The following is a 23045-nucleotide window of genomic DNA, read 5'->3' on the forward strand; positions in this document are numbered from 1 at the left end:
ACATGTACACAGCTGCAGCTAGCTGAAATTCTGGCGCCTTAATTATCACACTGCATGCATGATTGAGACCCTCTGAAGAAAATCAGTTTCCAGAGAGCTATTGCAGATCCTGGTGTGATTCACTTCTGCTGATCTTGGAGGTATGTCGTTCCCCATTCAAGCCTAAGAGACCTTCTAATATTATATAAAACATAGATTCCAGCTAGGGAGGGTGGCATACAAGGCACTATAGTATCTGTTTCCACCATCATTATAATATGATTTCCCCTTTTGTGTTTTATGGAATTGTAACAATGCTGATCGCATTATTTCTAATCATATGCCTGCTTATGCTCGCAAAAATACTGCATCTTAGAGCGCGTCTTTAAAATAAATATTTTAAACTTTATTGTGTTTCTTTTTGTACCCATGTTGTGGACTGGTATGAGAATATAATGAAAGAGGGTTCTTGATTCCTACAATTCCTGAGAGTAACCTAAGTCGCATGTTCTGGGTTGTCTAATCATTGGTACCTTTGCTATAGGACGAAGAGCTAATGTGACACTGATGCTAGTCGGTTAGGGGTTCTAGGTACTGAGATGAGTTTTTTGGTCCACAACAATTCACTGATTTCCTGGGTCTCTGTGCACAGTTCTGTGTATGAGCAGACTCCCTGCAACAATACAATGCTGAGCCCATGCTGTCTGACTATGGCGGCGAGGGGAGCCATGTAGATGTTTAAGAGCATGGGGCTGAGTGATGATCTCTGGGGTACTCCGCAGTTGATTTCCGTGGGTTCGGAGAGGAAGGAAGGGAGGGAGTCGAATCCTCTGGGTTCTGCCGGAGAGAAAGGATTGGATCCAGTCGAGGGCGGCTTCTTGTATCCCCGCGTCGTGAAGTCTGGCTGCGAGTGTGCGATGTGACACGGTGTTGAAGGCTGCGGAGAGGTCTAGAAGGATGAGGAACGCAGTGTGTCCCTGGTCAAGTAGCATGCAGATGTAGTCAGGGGTGGTGAGAAGGGCGGTCTCAGTGCTGTGGTTGCTGCGGAATCCAGACTGGGAGGCGTCTACGATGGAGTTCTCTTCGATGAAGGCGGTCAGCTGGGCGTTTACGAGTCTCTCAGTGACTTTGGCCGCAAAGGGTAGGAAAGAGTTTTTTAGGTCCGTAGGGTCGGTCTTTGGTTTCTTGAGGGGTTTCACCTCCGCCTATTTCCTGTTTTCTGGGCGGATGCCGGATCTGAGGGAGGTGTTGATGGTGCATCCTAGTTCGGGTGCAATGATGGCGGCGGCCCTGTGGAATATGTGCGGTGGTGGGGGTCCGTTCGTGCTCCTGAGTGAGTTTTCTTCATGGTCTCGGTGACGAGTACGACGTTAGTGGGATCCCAGGACGTGATGGTCAGCTTATCGCCGGTGGTCCGTAGGGGGGTGGTGTCCGGCGCTGGTTCGCTGAAGTTGTCGTAGAGGACCTTGATCTTCAGATGGAAGTAGGAGCTGAGCTTGTTGCAGAGTTCCTGGAAAGGTGTGACTGTCAGTAGCTTTGCAGGTGGGTTTTGCAAACTGCTGGATGACGTTAAACAGTTCCTTGGCGTTGGTCACGTTGGTCTGGACTTAGTCTCTTATGAAGGTCCGTTTGGTATCCATTATGCGCAGGTGATATTCCTTCAGGGCGCTCTTATGGTTGTTCCTTGCTTCCGTGGTCTTCTCGTTTCACCAGGTTTTCTCTAGGCGTCTGCATGAGCTTCTGGATTCTAGAAGGTCTGTGGTGAACCAGGCGGCCTTCGGAGGGCGTTATTTGTTCGGGAGGCGGAGGGGTGCAAGCTTGTCGGCGCAGCAGGAGTCCCAGCTGTGAAATTCCCTGTCTGTGGAGTTGGTGTCAGTCGTGTCGCTGGGGGGGGGGTTAGACGGAGGGTGGACTTGAGGTGTTCCTCCGTGACCTTGCTCCAGTTCCATCGTGGCGGGCGCGGCCTGATTGGGTGTAGTAGTGGTGTTGAAAGTGATATGGAAGCAGTGTTTGCCCGTCCACAGGGGCTGGGTGGTGTGACTGAAGCGGATGTTTGTTACTCCCGTTAAGATGAGGTCGAGGGTGTGGCCCGCTCTGTGGGTGGGCGTGTTGACTAGTTGCTTCAGGCCTAGGTTGTCGAGGTTGTCGTGGAGAGTGGTGGAGTCGGGGTCGTTGCCGTTGTTGAGGCGGAAGTTCAGGTCACCGAGTAGGATGTAGTCCGTGGAGGTGATGGCGAAGGAACCGGCGAGCTCGGTGATGGTATATGCAGGCTGGGTGCGAGGTCCTGGCGGTCGGTAGATGAGGGTGCCGCCTAGTGTGGCCTTGGGGCTGGTATGGATTCGGAAGTGGAGGTGTTCTGTGTTGGAGTGAGGGTCACTCGTGCAGGATGTGGAGAGTCGGAAGGGGGTTTTGTGTGCGATGGCGAGTCCTCCTCCTGGGCTGTGCGGGCGGTCCTTTCTCTGGATCTTGTAGCTGTCTGGGTTGGCGGTGGCGATGTCGGGGTCAGGGGTGACGCTTGTCCAGGTTTCTGTGAAGAAGGCGACGACAGGCGAGAGGGCATCGATCAGGTCCCAGATTTCTACGCGTATCGGTGCAGGGAGCGTACAGTGAGAAAAATGCAAGTCAGGGTTTCGGTGGAGCGTGCGTCAGGCGGGCCTTCGGCAGTCTTGGGAGCTTTGTCAATGGTGAAGGATCTGGGGCAGGGTCTGCACGAGAACTGCCCATGGGTGGTGTTCGGCGAGGATCTTGCGCAGTTGGCAAATCTTTCGGGATTTAGTGTGTGGAGGGTGGTTGAGTCGTAGCAGTGGGGTCCTGGAGAACCAAGGTTCCTGGCGCTGGTCGAGTCGCGGACGGGCTTTCCTTAGGCATGCCAGCGGCGATCGCACAGTGGTCGCCATATGTAGGGGAGGGTGGCGGGAGCAGCGGTAGGGAGGCCGGAGCGGGGATTAACGGGGCGGGGCAGCAGCGGCAGGAATATTATGCCCAGTAATGCGGGGAAGAGGAACAACGTAATACAGTACAGAGGGCAAAAGTGAGAAACACCACAGTAAAATGCAGTAACAAGGAAAAAATGAGGAAGTAGATTAAGGAAAGCACAAGTGGAAAATATCACAAAAACGGAATGGACTGCAGGCAGAGGAGAACCTGCGGCGCAGGGATGGGTTGCCGTCTCAAACCCTGCTTGGAGAAGGGCTCTGTGCTGGAGCGGTCCGGCTGAAGGCAAAGCTGCTGGAGAGAGTTCTGGCCTTGGACCAGAGGTCAAGTTTTCACGCGCGCTCCCCCGCAGCGGTCGCCATAAGTAGGAGAGGGGGTGGGAGCAGCGGTAAGGAGGCGGGACCGATGATGAATGGGGGCGGGGCCTCAGGGGCAGCAGCGGCAGGAAGATTATGCCCAGTAACGCGGGTAAGAGAAATAGCAACTTACTACAGTACACAGGGCAAAAGTGAGAAACAGCACAGTAAAATACTCCCCCCTGTGTGTGTGTGCTGTGCTGTCCTGTCCTCTGTGAAAGGATGCTTTACTTGTGTTGTGTGTGCCTGCTGTTTGACAGGATGTTGTGCTTCTGTTTCTGCATGGATGCTGTGATAGGATGCTGTACTGTGTGTGTGTGTGTGTGTGTGTGTGTGTGTGTGTGTATGTGTGTGCTGTCCTCTGTGAAAATATGCTCTCCTTTTGTGTGCCTGCTGTTTGACAGGATGTTGTGCTTCTGTTTCTGCATGGCTGCAATAGGATGCTGTACTCCCCGTGAGTGTGTTTGTTGTTCTTTGTGCAGGGTGATCTCCTTGTGGGTGTCTGTTCTTTGTACGTATGTTGTTCTTCCCTGCGCGCATAGCTGCTCTGAGAGGATTTTGTGCTGTTCTCTGTGAAATTATGCTCTCATTGTGTGTGCATTCTCTTTGAAGGATGTTGTACTTACCTGTGTGCATACAGTCCTCTATGACAGGATATTCCTTTTGAGTGTACCTCCTGTGAGACCCGGTCTTCTACTTTACGGTGTGTTTGACTGCTTGGCGATGGTGCTCTAGTTATTTTTTAGCGAACAAAGGGGTACAAAAGGGGGTGGTGATGGACGGAGCATCTGAACCAATCAAACACTCACACCCAGTCAACAGATCTTGGTTTAATCCATCACCGTTCTTTAGCCCACTCTGCCACCCAGTTCAGACATGGCCATATGCAAATCAGTCTGACCCTGTGCCTCATGGGAACAGTCCAGCCCGAATTGCCAAGCCATGCCTTCCCTGGACCGGAAACAAGCTTCCGAGGACCGGTTTCTGGCATTGCAGCCATCTTCAGCCCGGCTTGCTTTAATCCAGTGGCACAGTGAGCAAGGGACTGTCCATCATTTCCTTTGGTTTTTCTCTAGTTATTTTTTAGTCGCTGCCCCTGAGAGGCTGCTAGACATTTCATGTGTGTGCTGATCAGTAGTGTGTGCCTTTCTGTACTTCCATGGGGGTAAACATCCTTAACCCCGCATGCTTTACTCCGCATGCCATTACCCCACATTTTTTTACACCGCAAAATCTTTTACAACACCGGCTTTACACTGCAAACTATTACAAGGCATTCCCTAAAGTAATTCCACAGTGGAGTTAAAATAGTGAATCGAGTTGTAATGGGAATGCGTTGTAATGGATTGCGTTGTAAAGCCTTGCGTTGTAAAAGATTTTGTGGTCTAAAAACTCCAGGGTAATGGCACGCTGAGTAAAAGCGTGTGGGATAAAGTGTCCTATTCTTCCATGGGAGCACTGCTGCTCCCTGAGGATGCTATACAACCATCTGGGCTTGCTGCTTTATGACATGATGCTTGGGGCCTTGATTGGTGTGGAAGTGTAGAGAGGGAGGACAGAGCGAACGATGAACAAACCACATGCACAAGTGGTGGATGAGTATCGATGGAGGAAGTAGAGATGTGTCTCATCAAAGAACAGCCGCTCACATGCGTGTGTTCTCTGTAAGATACATTGGTTTCTCATGTTTGCTGATGGTCGGAGATGATTCCTTGGTCCTTTACATGTGTTACTGCTTGCAGGCCAGGTCACCCCCTACTTCCGAACAGCACCACCTGTGTGTGCTCGTCCCGCTGCTGCCGCTCCGTGCATGTGTTCGAGTGGTGTACAGTGTGGAGTGGTGTGGCTCACTGGTTATAGGCGGCAGACCCCTAAGCAGAGAACGGCCCGGGACCAGGGTTCAATTCCTGACGCGGCAGGGTCGAGGACCTGGGTCAAACGGACTCGATAATTCTCGCCTCGGTGCCTACTCTAAGCAGGGAACACACTCGGCAACTCTGGGCATTAAGCTTGCCTCATCTCTACAACGGACCCCCACAGAGGCCCGGGATGCCTGGTTTCACCTTGGAGATACCCAGAAAGGGACCATCTCACAGGGAAAACCAGGACGGGTTCCCCAGCGGTCTTCAGCGCCAGGACACTCCTTTATTTATTTATTGTTTATTTTCTTTAGAGTTTTATATAGCGCGTAGTTACCCTGGAGCATCCCAGCGCTTGTTCCAGAAACAGAAAGGTGGCAGTCACATGTACTCAAAGTCAACAGTTAACAAAAAGATGTGTTTTTTACGGAGTTTGCGGAAACTGAGAAGACGGGCCTCAGAACGCAGACTCAGGGGGGAGTGAGTTCCAGAGAACAGCAATATTCACTGAGAATCTTCTTCCCCCTGTACGTGCCTTTTTAACTTTGGGGGTCTTGAGCAAGTGTTTCTGGTCTGAGCAAAGGGTTCTATTGGCCTTATAGGGTATAACTAGATTCTTCAGGACCGGAGGACCTTTATCCTGCAGAATTTTGTGCGCAAGACAGAGGGACTTAAATTTGACCCTTTCACGCACCGGCAACCAATGCAGTGCCCTCAATGCAGGTTTAGCCGACCGTGACATTGGAATGTTTTTAAGTAGCTGTGCAGCAGCATTTTGAATATGCTGTAGTTTGTTGAATGTTGCTACAGGGGCACCAAGATAGATAGCATTGCTATAATCCAATCGTGATACAATCAGCCCCTGAATATAGCAACTTCCTAGATAACGGTGGGAGGAGAGGCAGAACTTTACGCACGGACCGGAGAAGACCGAAACAGACTCCTGCAGTTTTTTTTACCTGAGTCCTGAAGGAGAGATCTTGCTCCAGCCATACCCCGAGACTCTTAATCTCCTCCTTAGGGTTCGGGAGAGCGCCCAGACAACTGAGCCAAATAGTCGAGGGGAGTGTGAAACCTTTATGCCCTAAAAGCATTATATCGGTCTTTCAACCGTTCAGCTTTAGTGCTGACTCGCACATCCAGGTGTAGACTTTGGACATGCAAGAATGCAGCATGTCTGGGCTTTCGGCAGACTGGGATAGAGCGACCACCAACTGGGTATTATCAGCGTAGAGTCACAGTACGCTTTACAAGTACACCCACATTTACATTTACATTCGAGTCTTTGGTGCCCCTGTTCACCACTGTACACTGGTTTGCCCTAATTTGCCTTTTAAACTTGTCTTTTGTATTGAGTTGGCTTTATCTTGTATTTTCTGCCTGTTACTCTGTGTCCACTTGCTCCGTTTTTCCCGCTGTTGCCCAGTTCGCTCCCCCCCTTTTGCCTTCTGTTTCCCGCCGCTGCCCCCTGCGTCCACGCCCCCTCGCCGCCCGCTACCGCCTTAAATGGCGGCCGCTGCCTGACAGTGGGAGTGACCCCTGACCCTGCTAGCAGGCCAGGCCACCCCCTACTGCCGAACAGCACCACCTGTGTGTGCTCGCCCTGCTGCTGCCGCTCCGTGCGTGTGTTCGAGTCTTCGGTGCCCCTGTTCACCACTGTACACTGGTTTGCCCTAATTTGCCTTTTAAACTTGTCTTTTGTATTGAGTTTGCCTTATCTTGTATTTTCTGCCTGTTATTCTGTGTCCACTTGCTCCATTTTTCCCACTGTTGCCCAGTTCGCTCCCCCTCCCACCCCCCCTTTTTGCCTTCTGTTTCCCGCTTTTCCCGCCGCTGCGGCCACGCCCCCTCGCCACCCCGCTACTGCCTCCCAGCTGCTCCTCCCTCCCTCCCCGCCTTAAATAGCGGCCGCTGTCTGGCTGCGCCGTTTGTGCACCAAAGGCAAGCTCGTCTGTGCCTGTCCGCACCAGGACCGAGCCCAGCGCCAGACCCCCTAAACCTTGCGCATGCCACAACGTCAGACTCCGGTACGACGCCGACACCCTCCACACTCTCAACACCAACCGAGACCACTGCTGCTTCCAGGCCGCCCCAAAACGAACCAAAGGGCCCTTTTCCTGCCACACCTGTCACTTCACCTGCGACAGAACCACCAAACCTCCCAGGACCGGACCCAACAATAACCTTCGCTGCATACTCCTCAACACCCATTCCGCACGCAAACACGCCGTCGAGCTCTGGGACCTGCTCGACACCTCCGCCCCAGACATTGCCCTCCTGACCGAGACCTGGTGGAACTACTCCGCGGCACCAGACATCGCCATAACCATCCCGGACAGCTACAAGAACTCCTGCAGAGACAGCACCAACGGAATTGCTGAAGAGGGCCCGGGGTCCGGTGGGTCTGTAGACAAGTGTTCCTCTGAGGGTGGTGTTGGGGTCGGTGTGAATGCTGAAGTGAAGGTGTTCGGCGGAGTTGAGAGAGTAGTCTGCGAGGGTGTGGACCTGGAGGGTGGACTTGTGGAGGATGGCTATTCCTCCTCCGACCTCGCCAGCACCTATGCACTCGCCTCCACGGACTACATCCTCCTTGGGGACTTGAACTTCCACCTCGAGAACAACTACGACGCCAACTCCGTCACCCTGATCGACAACCTCGCCAACCTCTGCCTTCGACAACTTGTCACCGAACCAACCCACGCCTCCGGCCACACACTCGACCCCGTCTTCTCCACAAGCACCCACATCGCCTTCAACCACACCACCGAACTCCACTGGACCGACCAATGCTGCATCCACTTCACCTTCAAGAAACCAACCACGCACCACTGCACCCAACAGCTGCCCTGCCGCTGCTGGAGCAAAGTCATCGAAGACCAGCTCACCCCTACCGACACCGATTCCGCCGCCCGAAACTTCAGACAGTGGATCGACGACTGCGCCAACACACTCGCCCTGCTCAAGAAACCCTCCATCAACCACCCCAGCAAGAAAGCCACCTGGTTCACTGAAGCGCTCCAGACCTCCAAACGTACATGCCGGAAGCTGGAGAAGAAGTGGCTCCATGACCGCACACCAAACAGCCACGCAGCCCACAAGGACGCCACCCGCAGACATCACCACCTCATCAGATCAGCCAAGAGATCGTCCCTCAAAACCTGACTGGACAACAACGCACACGATAGCAAAGAGCTTTTCAACATAGTGAAGGAATTCTCCAACCCCAACACCAACGACATCCCGCCCTCGCATGATCTGTGCGACTCACTGGCCACCTTCTTCCATGACAAGATCATCGACATCCACGACCGCTTCAACACATCACCCGCTCCTACCGCAACAGACCCCACCCCGACCCCCACCGGCACCAACCAGCTGACCTCTTGTCCCCACGTCAACGACTACGAGACACGCAAGGTCATGAACTCATCCACTCAGGATCTCCGTCAGACCCCTGCAAAGCTTTGCACCCAAACTACGGAAGATTATCAACATCTCCTTCGACACAGCGACATTCACGGAAAGCTGGAAGCACGCCGAAATCAACGCCGTCCTCAAGAAGCCCAAGGTGGACCCCAAAGACCTCAAGAACTCCCGGCCCATCTCCCTGCTCCCCTTCCCGGCGAAGGTCATCGAGAAAATCGCCAACATACAGCTGACCCGCCACCTCGAGGACAACAACATACTAGACCCTTCCCAGTCCGGATTCAGACTAAACCACAGCACCGAGACAGCCCTCATCGCCGCCACAGACGACGACAGGTGCCAATTCGACAATGGCGAAACTTCAGCCTTCATCCTCCTGGACCTGTCACCTGCCTTCGACACGGTCTGCCACCGCACACTAAGAGCACGCCTCCAAGAAGCCGGAATCCAGAAGCAGGCGCTGGACTGGACCACGTCCTTCCTCTCCGACAGAACCCAACAAGTCCGCCTCCCACCCTTCCGATCTAAAGCCACTGACCTCTGCGGAGTACCTTAGGGCTCATCCCTCAGCCCGACCCTGTTTAACGTCTACATGGCCCCCCTCGCACAAGTGGCCCGCCAGCATGACCTGAACATTATCCCCTACGCCGACGACACCCAGCTCATCCTATCCCTCACCAAAGACCCACACACCGCCAAAACCAGCCTCCACTAGGGAATGAAGGCAGTCGCCGACTGGATGAGGAAAAACCGCCTGAAGTCCAACTCAGACAAGACGGAAGTCCTCCTCTTTGGCCCCACCCGCTCTGCGTGGGATGACTCCTGGTGGCCGACCGCACTGGGAACAGCTCCAACACCCACGGACCACGCACGCAACCTAGGATTCATCCTAGACTCCTCCCTCTCCATATCAAAGCAGGTCAACGCTGTCTCCTCCTCCTGCTACAACACCCTCGGCATGCTTCGCAGGATCTACAAGTGGATCTCGACCGAAACCAGAAGAACGGTTACCCAAGCCCTCGTCAGTAGCAGGCTGGACTACGGTAACTCACTCTACGGAGGGATCCCGGCCAAACACTCGCGATGACAACAACGCATCCAAATCGCCTCCGCCCGACTGATCCTCAACAGCCACAGCCACAGCCACATCACCTCCCACCTGAGAGACCTGAACTGGCTCCCTATCACCAAGAGGATCACCTTCAAGCTCCTCACCCACGCACACAAAGCACTCCACAACACCGGACAAGCCTACCTGAACAACAGACTCAACTTCTACACCCCGCCCGCCAGCTCCGCTCCACCAGCCTCCCCCTTGACGCCGTCCCGCGCATCCGACGAACCACCGGCGGCAGATCCTTCTCCTTCCTCGCCGCCAAGACCTGGAACACCCTCCCCACCCATCTGCGGCAGACCCAAGACCTACTCACCTTTAGACGGCTCCTCAAGACCTGTCTCTTGGAGCAGTAGCCCCCCCTTCTCGCTGGTAAGTAGTGCACTTTACAAGTTCACTGATTGATTGATTACTGCAGTAGAACGCACTGATATCTCCTTTGTCTAGGGGTCTCCCCTCCATCATCTCTGTAGTGTCCATGTTAGTCTTTCTCTCTCACTTCTACACTTAGGGTTATCCACTCTTGGCATTGGTCTTTCAGCTGTAAATCACGGGTCCCTCATCTATTCACCCCACGGGACACGTCATTAAAGTGATGATGAAATGACTGCGATGTAGCAATAGGATATGAGAGATGAGCACTTATTTTTTCAGTAGACTTCATCATAAAGTTTATGTAATTAGAAACGTTGAGGAAAGACTAAATTGCGTGTTTGCTCTTTCTCTACAGAACTGCATCTGTTCGCGATAACAGCTTTGTAGAAAAGATGAAAAAAACGGTGAGTGACATTTCCTTCTGTTTGCTGCAGTTCCCCTTCTCTTTGCTGTTTGAAATGTCCCATTTACAGGTGTTCCTCTCCTACTGCTCAATAGGTTGTGACATGGATGAAGCATTTGACCTCTGATCCCTGGCCGCCTGTGTGCACAGCACATGGGCCACGCCCTTCCCTACCAGCATCCTCCATGTCTACGATGCGCAAGCCTAGTGGGCGGTACCATAAACCATGTTAAAGCTATTGCCACTGCATGACAAGGGCAAGTAGTTCAGCTATTCAGACCAGGCTTTGTGATCCGTGCCAGAGTCCACTTTCGGGAAGGAGATTTGGTCTACTGGCTAAGAAACTGAAATTGTAGACCAGAGACCGGGCTTCCAATTGAAAAAGTATGTGATTCCAGGTGAAATCACTTTATCTCTCCGAGTTTTATATGTTTAAGTATTTAATGCTGAAAAGATCTGGTCTCACCATAGTGCTGCCCAAGGTTGACTTTCCCCTTTTCTACCGATCACTTGACCTTATTTTGAAGATGTTGTAATAAAATAAAGGCATTGCACTCCTTCCTGGAGCGCCCTAAATACTACAAATATTTTCTTTAAAAGTGCTCTACTTTCTTCAAAATTCTACTTGTCTTAAATCTCGACCTTCACAATCTTTGCTCCTCAAAACGTCTCGTACCAGAGGAGTCCTGATTTGAGTGCATGGTGTGCAAGGACCAGATTTGTCAGCTGCCAGGCCTGCCTCTTGAGCCAGCCCTAACTGCCAAGTCAGGTCCTCCCATCACATTTTGAGTGTTCCATTTACCTCTCAAGATGGCATGGGTATGCCCAGATGCTGGTCCTGTGCTCACTATTGTGGAACTTAGCCTTTTTAGGGGCCCACTGGTGCAGGGGTTCACCCTTATCTGTCCACTGGTCCTTGAATCAACAAAATAGAGATTGGCACGGAAGCTGGAATATCAAGAAAACAAGTTTATTAACACATGAGTGGGACTACATCAATACAACACCCATGGGCACTGTATGAGGTAGTACAATTAATACAGAAACCATGGTGCTTATATATCCAGTTTGTTGCTGAGTAAGCATGGGGACTCAAAGAGGAGGTACAGGCATGTACAGGAATAGTTATTGACTAACATGGGCAGACAGAAATCACTTGGTCAGCAAAGTGGGAGGGGTGACAAAACTGCTTACTTCAGTTGGTATAGCTTGAGATTTACATTCTAAAACAGGTGCATTCTAGCAGCTAAACGCTTTTCTGAGCTCATGCATTGCTCTGGCTTAGACTAGAAGGAGTTAACTAAAGCTGATGACTCAAGTAGAATAGAAAGGCAGGCAACAGTGAAGACGGCAGAATCACATGGCTAATGCAAATGGATGCCACAAACAAAATGGCTTCCGCTTATGCTAATGGTAATTTCTGTGATTTCCACACTATGGCACTGGAGCTAAGCTACATCTGAGTGAGGAGCCCCAATCAGAGTGAAACCGTTCTTGGGCTGCTTGCGTCCGGTTCTGGAAGGACCTGGCCTGGCTGTTCGAGTTGGCTGTTTCTACTGGAGCAGGGTCAAGACTGATATGCATATGGCTGGGTCCAAACTGAGGTGGCATGGTGGACAGAAGAGCAATAGGTTGGAATGCTACTCGAATAATTGCCAGTGGTAAGAGAAATTCCAAGCATTCCTCCCCTCACCTTTTGTATGCATGACCATTTTCCCAAGGCGGAGACTTAAAAAAAATAGCTTTTTGCTAGGTTTTAACATAACATCTACAATTTGTGCATACTATACATATGCATCAACATTGTTGTTCAGATTGACGATGCAGTGGTCATGTAAGAATATGTCTTATCTAGGGCTTTGATATGGCATAAGAATCCCATTGCAACTAATCTCTTGCAATTCCAGTGTTGCTTTTATTCACCATGTGGTCCTGCAGATATATACTCATGGATTGCAGCTGGTGCGGTGGGATATGGTCTTGTCTCACTTCAATGAAGGTTCATGTGTGATGCTGATCAGTGGGAGGTGGGGGGACTATCCATGTAGCAAATATTACATCAATGTATACAACACCCTGCTAGCTCAAAGTGATTTTGCTATTGCAAGGAAACAGAAAAATAAACATAGTCGAAATATGTCACATTCTACTTTTGTCAGGCACGTAGAGAAAGGAAGAGGGGAAGGAGGGGAAGATGGTGAGGGAGCCTGTTTGTGGGCTTTCCATGCGTTCACATTTAAGTGCTTCTATTCTGAGGATAATTGGCTTTACCTCCGCCAAGTGTGTCAGTAGTGGTAAAGAGCAAAAGAAATCAAGAGCAGTGTGTGAAGATGAGCGTCATTATTATACAATGTGAATGGATATGCCTCTAATTGTGATTCAAACCCTGATCGAGAGACATGCAAACAGACAGCACAAAACAATTGTTGAAATACATTTAGAGGAGCAACAGTATATGTTTGGTGTCAAAAGTGTTTTCACAAAAAGATTCAAACACATTTTAATATAGATAATGAATGTGCTTGTTGCATAGGATGGTTGAGGCACATTGTATAGGAGACCAAAAGAGCAACACTCGCTTGGGGGTTGCTGTGTTTTTTTCATGGAGCACTATTCAGAAATTCTCAGGAAATCCGTACCAAAGGACTATTGAAATAACACACGAAAGCTGAGAAATATGATATGTTGGTAACAACACCACACACGTTCCAGTGGATGGCAATCAGTCCTATGATATTCACAAGCCTGTCTTCATGGAGAAATGCACATTTTGAAGACCGGTTTTTCCGCCATTATGTGAAACGATGTGACCTCTCGTTCACTTCAGTGCAATATTACTCATGTGGAGAAAGGCATGTAAGTGTTTGTCTCAAGTTCTGAAATGGCGCTTAATAGATATTCAAGTTTTTAATTCATCACAAATGGTCACGTGGTTAGGCATGCTTTGCTCTCATGATTGTGAAATAGGTTTCAAGGTTTAGATGCCAGAACAATGAAGTCTCACCTGAGCTAGGCCTGTGGAAGCAGATTGAATTGTGGTGACCTAAGGCTCTGCTGAAGTGTTAAGAATTGCAAATCTGAGTGGTGGGTTTGATTTAATGCACGCACTATGGACTATACAGCTATATTTCAATTCAATTGTGACCACTGACAGCCAAAGAATGTGGAAGGAAATGCTCTGGGATGTGGTGCTTTTTTAACACAGAACAAAATGTAATACTCAAACTGTATGCCATGGTTACTCACAAACATTTTCCCCGGGGGGTAAAAAGTTTGGCCTATGCCTGGTGTGACCGAGGCCCGCACTGATGCCAACTGGGGGTTTAGAGTGGGTGTAGGGGAAGCAAAGCTGTGTTTAAAAATGAAGGTGTTTCTAAAGTTAAGGGCCTAGCTTCTTCCTTTCCTTAAATGCAATTAACCTTTAAATAAGTGATTGCTGTATATTAAAAAATGTTTCCCATGTTCGTGCTGAGTCTAGTAAACCACAGCCGTGCCCATGGGGCATCATGTAAAGGTCAGAAGGGCCGCATGCGGCCCCGGGCCCTACTTTGAGTATCAATGTTGTATGCATTTAGCAGTTAGGAAAGCAAAAAAAGAGCACATTGGTTTTTTACTTTTGATGTGTGCTGGAAGCAGAGATTTTAATAGGATAAAAAAAATCAAGACACTTTACTTGGTGATGCACAAATGATAAAAATACACATAAACTTGATCTCCACACATCATTTGTGTGCTATATATTTCTATCACTAAAACTGTAGGTCTGTGCAAATTTGCTGGCTATTTGAATAGAAAATGTGTGGTCGGTGAATGACAGTGCTTTAGTTACATTCAAAAATTGCCCGTCCTCATGTCCATTAAAGGTAGGTGGGTCGCAAAGGTTTATCTTTCTAAAAAGTGGGTCATGGTTCTTAAAAGTTCGGTATCCACTGTCTTACTATATTATCTAGGCAATGTGTTATTTCATTGTGTTAATCTCAGTTTACTCAGGTACTGGTAATAGGGTCTTCGTGCTTTTAAAAGTGAACTAAAATCCCATCAAAGTCTATTGTTCAAGTCAAGCCTGTGATTATTTCCAATGCTGAAATTATGTTGAGGTATTTTTAACAACTCCTTTTGGTTACTTGCAGTTTAAAACGCTTTCTTTTAAATTGTGCTGTATATCTCAATCTCCTGGATCTCCTACTTTCATCTTTGGCACCAAACACCTTAAGTTTCTGTTTAACCTTTGTGTGTGTCAGTGAAAATGTACATCTGTACTTTGGAAAGAATGCCTCTTCTACCCTAAGTTAATTACTTCTCTGCAATATGTAGATAATTCTGGAAGAAGAATAAAGTATGAGTAGAAATGCCCCAAGATTTACTCACATTGGCAGGTCTACATGAGTAAGTTTACTAGCCGTAAATTAATTTTATCTTACACTTTTGAGTAAGTTTATTACTGAGGGCTATTCACAGAATGCAAATGTAAGTTACTTTAAAGTGTAAACCCCCATGAAAAAGGGGTCGGAGCCAAATTTGAGTTCAAATTAGCTACTGTCAAAAAGGAGCACTCTTAAGTCCAGCACCACACATGGCCAACCACTGATACTGGAACACCTTCCCAGAGAAAATAATAGAGGTGGAGACTTTAAATAGACCCTATCAGGAAATAATGTTAAATTACATTACTTAAAATATTTAAAGATATAAATACATATAATTTAATGTTAAAGTATTGAAAAGAAAATCAATTTTAATATTTTAATCGCCTTTTTAAATTTAAAAATGAATGCAGAATTGATATATATTAAAATGTTCTTTAAATAGTTTTACTTCGATACATCAGACTTAATAATTGATACATAAAATAATTTTTACTTATGTGGGATTTTTTTGTTTAGGATAATGACAAAAAATAATTTTATTTAATATATTTAAATTTAATATTTAATTCAAAATTAAGTTAATAGTTCTGTAACAATATTATATTTTTGTTCTCCTTTTCTATAATCCCCTATCCACATACTCTCCATAGGCAGCCTTGATGACCGCCAGTAAATTGCAATTCTTCACTTAATCAGTGCTAAATCCAGGGTGACAAAGTTATGAGACCTCCTAACCTGCTTGGGTGTGAGATTAATACCTAACGCACAATGTTATAATAAAACATAAGTGTTAATGTTAGTCACTCTTCAATATCACCACCACCACACCTTCCCAGTAGTTTAATGCGTACCTATATTGGTACTTTATATGCAAGAATGTGGCCTCGTTCTAATTGCACCTGAGGTAAGCAGTGGCTCTATTGTTAAATATCTTATGGAGCTGCGCTGGGGCAAATTAAGTAGGGCGCTGAAAGTGGAAATTAGATCACTTAAATTGGGAATTACTGGCTATCCGCTGAGTCTATGCACATGATGTATCCCATTATTTGTCCTAGAGGGATTCCTGAAGATGCAATTTAACTTTCAGTGGATCGGTTTTTTTGGGGGGGGGGGGGGGGGGGGGGAGAAGGGTGAGGGAGGGAGGGGTGGGGGAGGGAAGAGTGCAGAGAGTGAGTCATCCGGTCTGTCGTAATTGCTTTCTAAGCGTGTGATATCCATTTTTCAACCTCAGCCCTTCTCCTACAACACCTCAAACGCAGCAGACACAGATGGAATTGCTGGGAAGTCGATCCATATTCTCTTGGGTTAGTTTTGCAAATTGAAGGAACTTCCCACAACCAACCTCAAATGTGTTACATGCTTCCCGGAAATGTAATGACTTACTCAGCTGGCTACAGGTCTTTCATCTCAACACATCCTCCGTCCTTCCATTGTGAGATATACATGTTTACTGTGATTTCACTCACCATATCTGCAATGGAGGAAAGGGGACATTTTTGGATACATTTTACAGCCAGTTTGCATGCAAATGCCACCATTCACACCACATGTGGAGAATTCAATGGAGAATTGAATGGTTGATTCCTCTCTTGCATCAAGCGCAAATTGGCCAATTCTAGACCCACAGGGACAATAAGTGGCTGAAGCTGGCGAAAGTGGGTCGATGACAACGGGTCAGCTGGAGAGCCAGACTTAATTTTAACACATAAAGCCTCAAATTCCTGGGGCAACAGCAAAGGGAAGACTGACAACAAACAGTTGTCCTCCATAATGTCCATCCCTACAGGCACATCATTCTCAATAGGGGAAGTCCCTTTGGAGAGGCCCCGATAGATCAACTCCACTTTATTCACAAAGTGGAGTGCTAAAGCCTCGCATTGATGGTACGAGGCTACGGGGGAGGCACTAGTCATGCCCGCATTCTTCATATTTTTAAGCAAATAAAAAATGGTCTTGGCTGGATTAGAGCTACCCAAGATTTTATTGGCTACAAACTCTGCCAGCGTTTTGCGGATGAGCTTATGATAATCCTTGACTGCCGCACGATATACTAATTTGGCAGGAGCCTCATAAGATCGGTGCCAGGCACGCTCCAGCTGCTTGCACCCCTTCTTTGCCTGAGTTAGTGAATCAGTGAACCATGGATTAGATGGCCCACGTCCCTTACCTCCCCGCTTGGCCGGGATGCAGCTATCCAGACCGGCCACCAGCCAATCGTGAAAGCACAAATGCGCCCCCTCGAAATCTGGAGGAAGCTGGGTTCTGTGCTCCGCTAACAAAGTAGCGAGCATCTCCTGGTCTAGCTTGTGCCAAGGTCGTTTTTCCACAAAGACTGGACGGGCCACATCAACTCTACCCTGCCTCTGTAGAGAGAGTGATATTAATGAATGATCCGTCCACTTCTGAGGGACCGGGGAGAAGGTTTTTAAACAACTAAGGTTGGAAAAGATGGGATCAAGCAAATGTCCAGCCGCGTGTGTACCCTCAAGGACTAGTTGCGGCAGCTGGATGGTGTCTTTCAATCATGGACAGGGGTCTGTGAGACCCCAAATGCTTTGGGTCTCTTTCTGGCTTTTTATTCTTCTTTTAAAATAAATATATAACAATATTTTAAATAAATACTTAAACATTTTTTTAAAATAATTTTTTTCCAAGTTTAAATTTAATTTATATGTCCTATACTTTACTATCGGAAAATGTCTGTCACCAGGAGGGAAGTCTTTAAAAAAGATGTATTTTCTTTATTATGTGTTAGTAAGTAGGTCTCGCCTGGCGATGCAGCGCGAAAGCGCTGTCCCCAGCGATATCTATTGTTATTGACTTGCTTCCCAAGTGGTACAGACCGGTACATGAGCAGATTGTGGTCTGTGGACGCGCTTGTAACAAGTGCTTGCGTTTTGAACGCGCGCGCACACGCACCAGCCGCCCCCAGCCACTGCATACGTACTCAATTGCGTGCTTGTGAAGACGCGTTTGCAATCTGAACACACGCACACACGCCCCCAGCCGTGCACACACGCCCCAGCCACAGCACGCGTACTCGATCGCTTCGCTCAAGAACAAACACACGCACCAGCCCCCACGGTACAACCAAGACCCACTCACAGCACTTGCATCGACAGCCTCAGCCGCCACTTTCTGCCGCCACCGCGGGGCTCTCCCTCAGGCAGGGGAGCCCCGCGTCACCACTTTCCAATCGGCCAGCCACTCCGTGGGCACGGGCTTCCCCCGGATGTCCCGCCCCACAACAGGCATGACGCTTTTGGAATTCGTGCCAAATCGGGCCGGCGGCTTGTTGTTTATTGACACAGGTTTGAACTTCTTATGTTCAGCTGAGCGAACACCGACGGAGGGCATGTGCAGTGCTGAGAAGCCTAGTTATGTACAGAAAACATGCCGTATACCCACCATCGACCTTGTAAACAACCTTTTAAAATCTTGAGGGTTCCTGTGCAATTTGTTGTGTAAAGGTGCGCAGCAGTGCCGAGCTCTTGATGCAGTCATGTCCTAAGTAGGAAAGGTGAACTGGTGCCGTGGACGCTGCAGAGTAGGGCTCAGTACCCTGAAGCGGACTGCTGTGTGCCGTCTGTCCATGTGCACGCTCTTTTCTTCATAGTAATGGTGCTGCTGTGCTGTTTGCCACGGTATGCCTGCACCCCTGTCCATTCTCTGCATAGCCCCTCCATCCTCGCGCCTAACTCCGGCTCTGTCCCGTGAAGTGTGCTTGGCACCGAGCACACGAGCGGAGGCTGCTGACCGTCCGTGGGCCATTGGGGCAGGTCCATCAGCTTCTCACCCAGGTGGCCTCTGGTCACCCCCACTGGCGCCTGATGGGTCGGCTTGTGTCCAAATAGAACCGGGGGTCTCAGCCCAGCTCCCGCCGCAGAGGTCCGCTTCTCTCTAAATGCCCTTGTTATAAGCAGCCTGCTTGGCCTTTCTGCCGACGCAGCCCTGGTGTCGGTGGCCTTTCTGAGGAATAATCCGTTAGTCACCGGTGCACGGAGCTCTGTCCCATCCACTGCTGTGAGCTCTCGGTTTAGGCTGCCAGCGTGTCCGGGTCTGCAAAGTCCCGTTTAATGTACTCAAAATGCTATATGCCATAATACGTTAACTTCAGCGCCTCGCTAGGGGTAGTAAGCAGGCATGGGCGAATTTTGCGAATCTCGCGTTCGCGAATTTTGCGGATTTGCGAACTCGCAATCCGCAAAATCCGCGAATTCTCGCGAATTTGCGGATTTTTTTTTTTTTGTGTTTGCGCGGGTTTCTGCCAGTTCGCGAGGGTTTTTTACAATGTCGCAAATTGCGAACTTACCTGTCGGGTCGCAAGTTTCGCGAACTTGTTGTTTCTACGTGTCCAGCCTGTTTGGGACACTCTTCTTCATCACTGCCACTCTCTGTCACCACTGCCACTCTCTGACTACTCATGCCACCCTCTGGCCCACCCATGCCACCCTCTGTTTCATCACAGCACCCTCTGGTTGTCCAGTCAGTGTACATTATTGTGGCAACGCAAGCACACCTTCCCTGCCTCAAGTGACCTGAATTAATTTGGGGCTGATTAATGTGTCACAGAATATTTTTTTAGCTGGCACCTGCTTCCTTAGTGCTTCCTGATTAGTGATCTTTTGCACTTGCTAAGTGCTTTCATTGTTGCAAAATTAGTTACAACACCTGCCCTGCCCCAACTGACAATAATGCATTAGGGTCTGATTAATGGATTTGAACTTCCAGCCTGGCTCCTGCTTGTCTCCCTTAGCTGTAATTCAGGACCTTTGTGGCATATGTGTAACTATTCTGAGGTTCAGAGCAGGGTCACATAATAGTTTCAACTGGCAACTGAATTCTGGAGGGGCCCCTCAGGAAGCACTACAGGAAATGGCTACTAATGATGAGCCTGAACTTTTGAACCTGGTAAGTAGTTACTTTCAGTTTTGCTAAGATCGTATTTCTGCAATTTTGCACTTATTCGCGGGGCGCGAACTCACGCGAACAGTGCGAACAGTGCGAGCAAAATCTGCTGCTCGTGGATTTGCGGATTTTGCGGGAGATTCGCGAATCTCGCGGATTGCGAATTTACCGAAAATCCGCAAAATCCGCGAGCGAAACGGATTTTCCGCCCATGCTTAGTAGTAAGCGCTATATAAATGCAATTAAAATGTAAACCGATATATTGGATCTCTTGAACTCTAACCACGTTAAAAGAAAGTCCCAGCCACCCAAATCCAGTCGCAATCGAAAGAAAATACATACTCGTCCACACAGCAGTTCAGTTGTGAAAGACGATCGCCAGGTACTTCGTGCAGAGCATTTAGGTGCTTCATATTAATGTAAATTGCACAGAAGACGCATGTAAATTGCAATACGGGTCAACACGTGCCCATCAGTTGATATGCAGGTAATAAACTCATGCACATACAAATGCTCAGGCAGAATGTTATATCAGAATTAGGAAGGTCAAATGTTGCAACGGAGTCGAACTCCCGCCCCTGCGGCAGGTATTATCTATGCTTTATCTTAGAAGAGTCCACCCTCCAAGTATTAGAGGGCGCATGCATATGATTTGGTAAAACAATAAGTGCTGGGGCCCAAAATATTGTTCAGAAGCCAGTTGGTGGGAGAGGGGGTGTAACATCCCGGCCACTTTAATTCACTCTTGCAGGTATTTTTTAATCCTTACTCTTTTCTCTTGGCCCTTCTTTCCTCTTTTGTATTTTGCCTCTCTCCCTTGCTGTGTCCGATACCAGTGCAGAATAAAATGCCTAGATAACGCATCTACCATTTTCTGCCACTGCAGATCACCCGGTGCATAATGCTTTCCTCCGTGTGCACTTCAAGATGCGAGTCTATTGTCAGGCTGACTATAAGGCTTTCTGACAGCCGAGATGTCACTCCAGTTATACAAGGTACAAGTAGCAGCATGAAGCAGCGCTATCTCTCACGTTACAGAGCTCGTACAGCTCAGTCCTCAGACAGCAGCGTTGTTTTTCAGGTTACAGATCACAGAGGCGTCCTACGGCAGATCTAGCTCGCAGGTTAGCATTGCCTTCTAGCCACAGCCCATAGAGAGATCCTGCAGCTCACATGGAATTACCAGGCTTAGTCCTCAAACAGTAGAGCTATAACTCAGAAAATGCATTCCTCTTTATCCCCTAGCAACCACAGCTTTGTCTGAAGGTACACAGGTTCAGGCCCTATAAAGCAGAACTATCCTTCAGGGAACGCGTCTTCAAACAGCAGGGCTGTCCTTCCAGGCACAATCATCTCTTGCCTCCAACTGCAGCGTTCTCTCTCAACTCAATCAGAAAGTACAGGCTCGTAACATATACAGTAGTGTATACATCAGGTGACATTGGTGCTACAGGCTCAAAGCTTATTGGCATTACATGTATATAGTGCATTGAACAAGCAACAGAACCATCTAATTCAGCAGATCTTAGTGGTTCAGGCCTCAGGTTGGCGGCCTATCCAACAGTTTATTCAGATCAGAGGTGCTATCCCTCAGGTTACCTACATTTTTCAGACACGCGACCAGATAGCAGAGCTTTTAGTATTACTGTCACACACACAACCACAACCACACACACCACCACAACCACACACACAACCACACATACAACCACACACACACACACAACCACACACATACACACACACAAACACACACACAAACACACACATACACACACACACAACCACACACATACACACACACAACAACCACACACACAGCCACACACAACCACACACACGACCACACCCAACCACACATACACAACACATACAACCGCACACACACACAACCACACATACACCCACCCACACACAACCACACCCACACAACCACACACATACACACAACCACAACTACATACACACAGGCACACACACACAACAACCACACACACACACCCACACACACACACACAACCACACACACACACAACCACATACAACCACACACACAACCACAAACAACCACAAAAACACACACAACCCCACATACAACCACACACACAACTACATACACAATCACAGGCACAACCACAGGCACAACCACACGCACACACAAAACCACAACCACACACACAAAACCACAACCACACACACAAAACCACAACCACACACACAAAACCACAACCACACACACCCAACCACACACACACACAAACACCCACACACACAACCACACACACCACACACACAACCACATACACAACACACGCAACACACACAACCCCCCACACACACAAGCGCGCACACACACACCAGCGCACACACACACCAGCGCACACACACACCAGCGCACACACACACCAGCGCACACACACCAGCACACACACACCAGCACACACACACCAGCACACACACACCAGCACTCGCACACAACCACACACACAACCACACACACAACACACACAACCACACACACACAACACACGCAACCACACACACAACACACGCAACCACACACACAACACACGCAACCACACACACAACACACGCAACCACACACACAACACACGCAACCACACACACAACACACACAAGCACACACAAGCACACACACACAAGCACACAAGCACACGCACAAACACACACACACACAAACAACCACACACACACAACCACACACACACACAACCACACGCAACCACACACACACGCAACCACACACGCGCAACCACACACACACGCGCAACCACACACACGCAACCACACACACGCAACCACACACACAACCACACACACACACAATCGCACACACACAACCACACACACACAACCACACACACAACCACACACACACACAACCACACACACACAACCACACACACACAACCACACACACACAACCACACACACAACCACACAACCACACACACAACCACACAACCACACACCCACACACACAACCACACAACCACACACACACAACCACACACACAACCACACACACACAACCACACACACACAACCACACACACACAACCACACACACACAACCACACACACACAACCACACACAACCACACACAACCACACACACAACCACACACACAACCACACAACCACACACCCACACACACAACCACACAACCACACACACACAACCACACACACAACCACACACACACAACCACACACACACAACCACACACACACAACCACACACACACAACCACACACACACACAACCACACAACCACACACAACCACACAACCACACACACA

General features: G+C 48.8%; 1 protein-coding gene across 4 annotated transcripts in view; it reads left to right on the forward strand.

The window, feature by feature from the left end:
• POR (cytochrome p450 oxidoreductase) overlaps positions 1-23045 on the forward strand; it is a 532686-nt gene that overhangs the window by 218613 nt on the left and 291028 nt on the right. For all 4 annotated transcript variants that reach the window (XM_086954766.1, XM_086954764.1, XM_086954765.1 and 1 more), the window contains one exon: positions 10399-10447. In XM_086954766.1, coding sequence (XP_086810892.1) covers positions 10399-10447 — 49 coding nt within the window. The remainder of the gene's footprint in view (positions 1-10398; positions 10448-23045) is intronic.

Source organism: Lissotriton vulgaris, chromosome 2_1 (assembly GCF_964263255.1).
Source record: "Lissotriton vulgaris chromosome 2_1, aLisVul1.2, whole genome shotgun sequence".
Classification (NCBI taxonomy): Eukaryota; Metazoa; Chordata; class Amphibia; order Caudata; family Salamandridae; genus Lissotriton; species Lissotriton vulgaris.